The following is a 9,854-nucleotide window of genomic DNA, read 5'->3' on the forward strand; positions in this document are numbered from 1 at the left end:
CGAGACTCCGTCTCAAAAAAAAAAAAAAAAAATGCTAATATAAGCATAGCATTTCAAAAAACATTAATAACCTAACTAACACCATGACGAAGATAGGGTGAAAACGAAGTTGTTTACCTTGCTAGTGGAAACGTACTTGTTTGGAAAGCATAAAAGTACATTAATAGCACAGATTATTCCATTTACAAAAACACTAATAATAACAAGAAAACATATTATCACACATTTTTTTTTTTGAGACAGAGTCTCGCCTATCATCTAGTCTGGAGTGCAGTGGCACGATCTCGGCTCACTGCAACCTCCACCTCCCGAGCTCAAGCAATTCTCCTGCCTCAGCCTCCCAAGTAGCTGGGATTACAGGTACCTGCGACCACACCCAGCTAATTTTTATATTTTTAGTAGAGACGGGGTTTTGCCGTGTTGGCCAGGCTGGTCTCCAACTCCTGACCTCAGGTGATCGACACGCCTCACCCTCCCAAAGTGGTGGGATTACAGGTGTGAGCCACCATGGCTGGCCTCACACACATGTATTAAAGTACAAAAACATGTATGGGAATTCTGACAGCCTTGAGAGTGTGCCACTCAGACTTCCCTTCAAGAGAGAAAATGTTGCAAGGGGTGTAGTTAACTGACAGTCTCAGCTGCCAGGAATCTACTACAGCACCCATACCAAAGCAAGGCTACTCTAGGCTGCTCCCAGCCAATGACTGAACACAGCAGACATTCACAGGGCAGGACCATTCCTGCCCAACAGACTCTTCCAACAATCTACTCTGGCTGAGATTTTCTCTGAACTGCAAGCTGCACTGAAGTTGGAGGTTGCTCTATCCATCATTAATCATCATTCCTTCCCTCTCTTCTTTCACAGGTGTCACACGTGCTTCCAGTGTAAAGGCTCTTGCCACCTACACCTCCTTCCCCTCTTCTTTATCCTTCCCAAGTTATCCTACCCTAATGAACCTCTTGCATATCTAATTCTGTCTTGTCATCTGCTTCTCAGAAGATGCAAACTATCACAGAAATAATATAAATCAACTGTGAATTAATGAATAAAGAAGGCGGGAATGAGGCTTTAGCTGTACCTGAAGCAAATATAACCTAGTATTAAATCAGTGTTTGGCTGGGCGTGGTGGCTCACACCTGTAATCCCAGCACTTTGGGAGGCTGAGGCGGGCGAATCACAAGGTCAAGAGATCGAGATCACTCTGAACAACATGGTGAAACCCCGACTCTACTAAAAATACAAAAATTAGCTGGGCATGGTGGCACGTGCCTGTAGTCCCAGCTACTCAGGGGGGCTGAGGCAGGAGAATTGCTTGAACCTGGGAGGCAGAGGTTGCAGTGAGCCAAAATCATGCCACTGCACTCCACCCTGGCAACAGAGCAAGACTCCATGTTAAAAAAAAAAAAAAAGTGTTTAATCAAGTCACGGATACTGCTCTATTTGAAATGTTTTGTTTTTTTCACAGCTCTACCTTCACCATTCTATCCTCCTTATGATGATTAGTAAAAAGGCATATTCTAATTATGCACATTAACTATCCTATCCTACCAATTTTCAAAATTTTACTCTGACTAGGCCTGATGGTTCGCACCCATAATTCCCAATTTTGAAAGGCCAAGGCAGGAGGATTGCTGAAGGCCAAGAATTTGAGACCAGCCTGGACAACAGCGCAAGACCTCGTTTCCACAAAAAACTTAAAAATTAGCTGAGTAGGGCCGGGCGTAGTGCCTCATGCCTGTAATCCCAGCACTTTGGGAGGCTGAGGTGGGCAGATCACAAAGTCAGGAGATCACGACCATACTGGCCAACATGTTAAAACCCCGTCTCTACTGAAAATACAAAAATTAGCTGGGCGTAGTGGTGCGTGCATGTAATCCCAGCTACTCAGGAGGCTGAAGCAGGAGAATCACTTAACCAGGGAGACAGAGATTGGCGTGTGCCGAGATTGCGCCACTGCACTCCAACCTGGAAAGAGAGACTCCGTCTTAAAAAAAAAAAAAAATTAGCTGTGTATGGTGGCATGTGCCTACTGTCCCAGATACTCAGGAGACTGAGGCGGGAGGATCACTTGAGCCCAGGAATTTGAGGTTATAGTAAGTTGATTACACTACTGCACTCTGGGTGACAGAGTGAGACCCTGTCACAAAAAAATAAAAATAACAGAAGAATGAATTTTAAAAGACATTATTGTATAACTGACATCATCAGAGACTACTCATGATGAAAAGAACCAGATTCCCGGTTGAGGAAACTGAGGCCCCTGGAGATAAAATGACCAGCTCTACCTTACATCACCTGCTTTGTCAGAGACAGGATATTCAATCTCCTGATAACCAGCTTTGGGTGTCTCCCTACCACACTATCTAATGAAACTGATCACTCACAAAATTCATCATTACCTGCTAAAACCCTGACCTCTCATTTGGGTGAACGCTGCCTTAAAACAGTGTTTAAATCACAAAGCACTGGCCGGGGGCAGTGGCCGATGTCTGTAATTCCAGCACTTTGGGAGGCCAAGGCAGGTGAATCATCTGAAGCTAAGAGTTCAAAATCAGCCTGGCCAATACGGCGAAACCCTATCTTTTTTTTGAGACGGAATTTCACTTTGTCACCTAGGCTGGAATGCAGTGGTGCCATCTCCGCTCACTGCAACCTCTGCAGCCCAGGTTCAAGCAATTCTCCTGCCTCAGCCTTCTGAGTAGCTGGGATTACAGGCATGCACCACCACGCCCAGCTAATTTTTGTGCTTTTAGTAGAGACGGGGTTTCATCATATTGGCCAGGTTGGTCTTGAACTCCTGACCTCAAGTGATCCACCTGCCTCGGCCTCCTCTCAAAGTGCTGGGATTACAGGCGTGAGTCACCATGGACTCACAGCTAGGACTACAGGTGTGAGTCACCATGCCCGGCCAGCAAAATACCATCTCTACAAAGAATACAAAAATTAGCTGGGCATGGTGGCACACACCTGTAGTCCTAGCTATCAGGGAGGCTGAGGCAGGAAAATCACATGAACCCAGGGGACAGAGGTTGCAGTGAGCCAAGGTCACGCCATTGCTCTCCAGCCTGGGTGACAAGAGCAAACCTCCGTCTCAAAAAACAATAAAAATAAAACTAAAATAAATAAATACATAAATAAAGCACGAAGATTGCCAGGCGTATGCCTGTAATTCCAGCACTCTGGGAGCCAAGAGAGGAAGACTGCTTGAACACAGGAGTTTGAGACCAGCCTAGGCTCATGCAAGGTGATACACACATGTATTCCCAGCCACTGATGAGGCTGAGCGGGGAGGACCACTTGAGTCTGGGAGGCAGAGCTTGAAGTGAGCCAAGATTAGGCCACTGTACTCTAGCCTGTGTGACAGAGCAAGACCTTGTCTCAAAAACAAAAAATCACAAAGCGTTCACCATAATTTTGGTATATCTATTTTTTTACAATGATCTAAAGCATAAAAAAAGCAGAACATAGAATCACCAGTGAAAACAAATGAAAGGCATATCGACACCCTGTTCAGTAAAATTACCTATTCCGCATGAAAACCTAAGTTTTCCGACAGAAGTCAACTCTGAAGTGACAGTTAAGCCAATGACAACCACAGATTTTCAGATCTGATTAAATATATTGGATTAAACATTCAAAATAAAGGTTCCATTTTTAAAGGGCCACTATCTCAAAAACATTCACTATTAACAACGTACACCCCTGAAGCACCAAGAACGTGAATAAACAGAATAAAAATTAAAAATTAAAATTAAAAAATAGTAATGGCCGGGCACAGTGGCTCACGCCTGTAATCCCAGCACTTTGGGAGGCTGAGGTGGGCGGATCACAAGGTCAGAAGATCGAGACCATCCTGGCTAACACGGTGAAACCCCGTCTCAACTAAAAATACAAAAAAATTAGCCGAGTGGGGTGGCAGGCGCCTGTAGTCCCAGCTACTCGGGAGGGTGAGGCAGGAGAATGGCATGAACCTGGGAGGTGGAGCTTGCAGTGAGCTGAGATCGCATCACTGTGCTCCAGCCTGGGCGACAGAGTGAGACTCCGTTTCAAAAAAAAAAAAAAAAAAATAGTAATAATGGCTGAACACGGTGGCTCACACCTGTAAGCCCAGCACTTCGGGAGGCCAAGGCAGGCAGATGGCTTGAGCTCAGGAGTTCGAGACCAGCCTGAACTACATGGCAAAACCCTGTCTCTACAAAAAATACAAAAAAATAGTCAGGCATGGTGGTAGACATCTGTAGCCCCAGCTACTTGGGAGATTAAGGTGGGAGGATGGTGTGCACTTAGGAGGTTCAAGTTCACTACCGCTGTGATCACACCACTATACTGGTGTCAAAGTGTGACCCTATCTCAAAAAAAAAAAGAAAAATATTATTCATTTCAAAATAAGTGATGTTTTGCTAATGTAGGAAAGAACTAACCAGAGGTAGGATAGATAAGCATCCTCACTCTTACCCTATTATTCTGTAACTACTGAATATTAAAAGAAACCCATGACAACTCAGCATAATCTAAGGCAGATAGTATGGAAAGGCAGTCTGGATAACACATGTAAGAACAAAGCCTAAGTTAAAAGGGTAGGGCTGCACTTTGGTTTTTAACTTTTTTTTTTTTTTAACTCTTTAAAAGTTGGTAAAGCTTTTTATTTCAGTGTAAAAGAAATGGTATTCTAATTACCAAGCAATGCCACACTACACCGATCTAGTCTAGGTATTAATTTTTTTTTTTCCTTTTTTTTGAGACGGAGTCTCGCTCTATCGCCCAGGCTGGACTGCAGTGGCCGGATCTCGGCTCACTGCAAGCTCCGCCTCCCGGGTTCACGCCATTCTCCTGCCTCAGCCTCCCAAGTAGCTTGGACTACAGGCGCCCGCCACCTCACCCGGCTAGTTTTTTGTATTTTTTAGTAGAGAGGGGGTTTCGCCGTGTTAGCCAGGATGGTCTCGATCTCCTGACCTCGTGATCCACCCGTCTCGGCCTCCCAAAGTGCTGGGATTACAGGCTTGAGCCACCGCGCCCGGCGGTTATTAATTATTTTATAAGAACTGAATCAGGGCTGGGCGTGGAGGCTCACGTCTGTAATCCCAGCACTTTGGAAAGCTGAGGCGGGAGGATCACGAGACCAAGACCAACCTGACGAACACAGTAAAACCCCATCTCTACTTAAAATACAAAAAAATTAGCCAGGCGTGGTGGCAGGCGCCTGTAGTCCCAGCTACTTGGGAGGCTGAGGCAGGAGAATGGCATGAACCTGGGAGGCAGAGCTTGCAGTGAGCCAAGAGCGCGCCACTGCACTCCAGCCTGGGCAACAGAGCGAGACTAAGGGATGACAGAATTAAATCTTCCTTTGAACTGTATAGGAAATATCAGTCTTAGCTCCAACCATTTGCTTTCAAACCTACATAGGGTCAAGCTGGCACACTGCAAATAAGTAAAATCTGACTTAAAAAAATCAGGCCGGGCACAGTGGCTCACACCTGTAATCCCAACACTTTAGAAAGCCACAACGACCGGATCAGGAGTTCAAGACCAACCTGACCAACATGGTAAAACCCACCCCTACCAAAAACACCAAAATTAGGGCCACGCAGTGGCTCACGCCTGTAATCCCAGCACTTTGGGAGACCGAGGCAGGCAGATCACCTGAGGTCGGGAGTTCACCATCAGCCTGACCAACACGGAGAAACCCCATCCCTACTAAAAATACAAAATCAGCCGGGCGTGGTGGCACACGCCTGTAATCGCAGCTACTAGGGAGGCTGAGGCAGGAGAATCGCTCGAACCCGGGAGGCAGAGGTTGCGGTGAGCCGAGATCATGCCATTGCACTCCAGTCTGAGCAACAAGAGAAAAAAACTCCGTCTCAAAAAAAAAAAAAAATTGCAAAAATACCAAAATTAGCCAGACATAATGGCACACGCCTTTCAAGCCCAGCTACTTAGGAGGCTGAGGCAGGAGAATTGCTTGAACCTGGGAGTGCTTGAACCTGGGAGGCAGAGGCTGTAGTGAGCTAAGATTGTGCCACTGCATTCCAGCCAGAGCAACAGAGGAAGAACCCATCTCAAAAAAAAAAAAAAAATCGAAGTCAAATTCCTCCATTCATGCATCTCTACCATAGTTTGTTACTTATTTTCCTATAATAAAAACAGAAAAGAAAAAAAAAAGCTGTCTGTTCACATCCACCTCTCTGTTTAATTCTAGTAAACGAGAAGAACAAAGACACACTTAAAACTCAGGTAGAGGCAGGGCATGGTGGCTCACGCCTGTAATCCCAGCACTTTGGGAGGCCGAGGGGGGACAGATCATCTGAGGTCAGGAGTTCAAGACCAGCCTGGCCAACATGGTGAAACCCCGTCTCTACTAAAAACACAAAAATTAGCCGGGCATGGTGGCATGCGCCTGTAGTCCCAGCTACTTGGGAGGCTGAGGCAGGAGAATCACTTGAACCTGGGAGATGATGGTTGCAATGAGCCGAGATTGCACCACTGCACTCCACTCCAGCCTGGGCAATAGATCGAGACTCTGCCTCAAAAAAGAAAAAAAAGGAGGGGGGAGGGACAGGCACAGAGGCTCATGCCTGTAATCCCAGCACTTTGGAAGGCCTAGGCAGGGAGATCACCTGAGGCAAAGAGTTCGAGACCAGCCTGGTCAACATGGTGAAACCACATCTCTACTAAAAACACAAAAATTAGCCAGGTGTGGCCGTGGACACCTGTAATCCTTGCTACTTGGGAGGCTGAAACAGGAGAATCACTTGAACCTCGGAGGTGGAGGTTGCAGTGAGCCAAGATCATGCCACTGCACTCCAGCTTGGACAACAGATGGAGACGCGGTCTCAAAAAAAAAGAAAAAAGAAAAAAACAAGTAGGAGGAGGAAATAAAAACTAGTAAGGCTCAAACTCTCAATTCTTAATTTATTACTCAATTCACTACTCTTAACTTGCAGTCATGGAGTGAACCTGTCTTAAATCTTAAAGAGCTAAGAAAGAATTGTGCCATAAAACAAACATGTTGGCTGGGCATGGTGGCTCACCCCTGTAATCCCAGCACTTCGGGAGGCTGAGGTGGGTGGATCACCTGAGTTCAGGAATTCCAGACCAGCCTGACCAACATGGAGAAACCCCATCTCTACTAAAAACACAAAAAATTAGCCAGGCATGGTGGTGCATGCCTGTAATCCCAGCCACTTAGGAGGGTGAGGCAGAAGAACTGCTTGAACCTGGGAGGCAGAGGTTGCATGCGGTGAGCCGAGATCATGCCGTTGCACTCCAGCCTGGGCAACAAGAGCAAAACTCCGTCACACACACACACAAAAATAAATAAACGGATTGTATCATTTCTATTCCAAAATGGAAGTCTTCCTTCCCCTTAAGCTTTTCAGTTAAATGAGAAGACACATAAAAAACCACTAGAAAATAATAAAATCTCAATTTTCTGCTGTATCTAGGACTGTGTCCCCCTGCTCAGGTTGGCAAATCTAACTTTACACCAGTTAGATTCCTTGCCAGATTAAAACAAACACAAAATAAGAAATTTGGAAATTTTAGTATCAAGACTCAACCAACTGGCAGCAAGACTATGCAGCAGAACAGTTAGATGTTTTCCTTTTCATTTTTGAGACAGGGTCTCACTCTGTCACCCAGGCTGGAGTGCAATGGCAAGATCACTGCTCACTGCAGCCTTGACCTCCCAGAGATCCTTCAGCCTCAGCCTCCAAAGTAGCTGAAACTACAGGTACATGCCACCAAAAATTAGCCCAGCTAATTTTTCTATTTTTTGTATAGATGGAGTCTGACTACATTGCCCAGGCTGGTCTCCAACTCCTGGGCTCCAGAGATCCTCCAGCCTTGGCCTCACCAAGTGTTGGGATTACAGGTGTGAGCTACTGCAATCTGCTAGATGTTTTCCATTTTAGAATAGCTGATTGCTAGCAAGTTTATGCTCATACCTATTCCAACAAAAAGCCCAAGGACAGTTCAACATATTACATTTGCTGTTTCAAAGAAAACTACAACTCCAAAGAAGTCAAATTACTAACAATGCAGAGCTGACATCAACATTTCGATGAATGTCAGAAATCTAATTCCTGTTGCTGACAAATACGCCCTTTTCCTTAGTCACATCCAACACATCTAAATAAAGTTTTCAAAATTTATGTTAACAAAAATGTACCAAAAAGCCTACCAACTTACTCAAAGATTTGTGGAAGTCGATTTTTAAAAATAATACATTAGGAACATTTGGTGACAAGCTTTAAGTTCTGTGTTTTAAAGCAAAGATAAGACTTGACCTACAAAATGAAGACAGGGTCAACTGTAACCAAAAAACAGTATGCTTCCCCTGGTGGCCAACCGAGGAATGGAGGAGCCAAGCATACAAGAGAAATAGCCTGGTTACCTAGTTCTATCCTGTCACTCATAAATGAGAAGTGACTACCAAAAAAAAAAGAATTGGGGAGAAGGAAACTATCAAAAACAATAACATGGACTTAAAAGGAACACAAACCTTACGTCAAGAAATCAAAATTTAGAAGGCCAATTTAAGAGAAGTCATTTATTTCCAGAGTGTCCAAGAGCTCACCTAGAACCTTTACGTATTTTCACTTCAAAGGGCAGTTTAGTACCTTAATAACAGCTTGAGAGCAATCGCCTTTTTCAAGGACTAGATCATTGCAATTTTCTGCAGTCTTGTTTCCAAGGAAAAAACATGTATGCATTTATCTTTCAAAATAAACTAGTGGTATAACCTACATAGAGAACCCCAGCTTTTAAAGCCCTCCAACCAGGGAGGATTGTTAACTCCAGCTTTACAAGATGCTCTGTTGAATTTTATTTCTGAAATAAATCCTACGTTCTTTCAAACATTTTCCATACCAACAACCTTTAAAGACAGTCTCATACAGAGACTGGCTAGAATCTCATGCATTAAAATCTGACGAATTCCTTTGTCTGATTGGATTTTTTTTTCTTGTACCACTTTAAATTTGCTTCTACACAGAATAGCAGCCAGGGAAGTAAGTGTTCCATTCTAGGGTGTAGGACTTTCTTGTAGGTGAAAAGCATTTGTTAGCCTAAAGCTTCTGACGGTTCTCAATTTCACAACCTCTTCCTCCAAAAAAAAAAGGAAACACACATTTACAAATAGGTCCTAAAATCAAACTGCCACACGCGAGGCTCTCTTCCCCAGGCAGGCGCCCTCTGGAAAACACACTTCCTTTATTGACTGATTTTGGGGGGTTGTTCTTCTACTCGCTTCTGGATGGGAGGGGAGTCAGGAACCAGCAAGAGCCAGAGGCTGGGAGGAGAAGCTAAGGCGTGGGGAGCAGCCTTCGGGAAGGGTTCCGACAAACGGGTCTCTGGGGACCTCCTAAGTCCGGGGCGCTCGCAGGACGCTAACTCTCCGGCACTGCCACCCTTTACCCCTGGCCCAGGCGCAGCTCACCTGGACGCAGGGACCCCCAGCGCCCCCAGGCCAGGTGTGGCCGCCTCGGACGCCACCTGCAGTCCTCGGAGGCGCAGGGGGCAGCGGCGCCGGCCCGGCTGGGGGCGACCTGGCCTCCACCGGGTGCAGACGCACGTTTGCAGAACACTCGTGTGCGTGTGCGCCTCCTCGTCCTCGCCCTGCTGTTCTCCCCACGGACGGCAGGGCGAACGCACACACAAAAAGAAAGTTGTCGGCGGGCTCCCGCCCCCTCGGGCTCGCCGGGGACCCGGGGCTCCCGCTCATCCCCGCCGCCGGCCGCCCGGGGCCGCTACTCACCGGGGTCGAAATCGGGCACCACCGCCTGGTACTGGGGTCCGACCCTCATGCCACCGCCACCTGCGGGGGAAGCAGAACACGGCGGTCAGCGCGGCG

The 9,854-nt window shown here is 46.2% G+C and overlaps 1 protein-coding gene across 1 annotated transcript in view; it reads right to left on the reverse strand.

Moving 5' to 3' along the window:
* The window catches only part of RCOR1 (REST corepressor 1), a 157,235-nt gene that overhangs the window by 132,165 nt on the left and 15,216 nt on the right, over positions 1 to 9,854 (reverse strand). Inside the window, exon 5 of the mRNA XM_011951580.1 lies at positions 9,759 to 9,818. Coding sequence (XP_011806970.1) covers positions 9,759 to 9,818 — 60 coding nt within the window. The remainder of the gene's footprint in view (positions 1 to 9,758; positions 9,819 to 9,854) is intronic.

The sequence above is a fragment of the Colobus angolensis genome, unplaced genomic scaffold (genome assembly GCF_000951035.1).
Source record: "Colobus angolensis palliatus isolate OR3802 unplaced genomic scaffold, Cang.pa_1.0 Scaffold32, whole genome shotgun sequence".
Lineage (NCBI taxonomy): Eukaryota > Metazoa > Chordata > Mammalia > Primates > Cercopithecidae > Colobus > Colobus angolensis.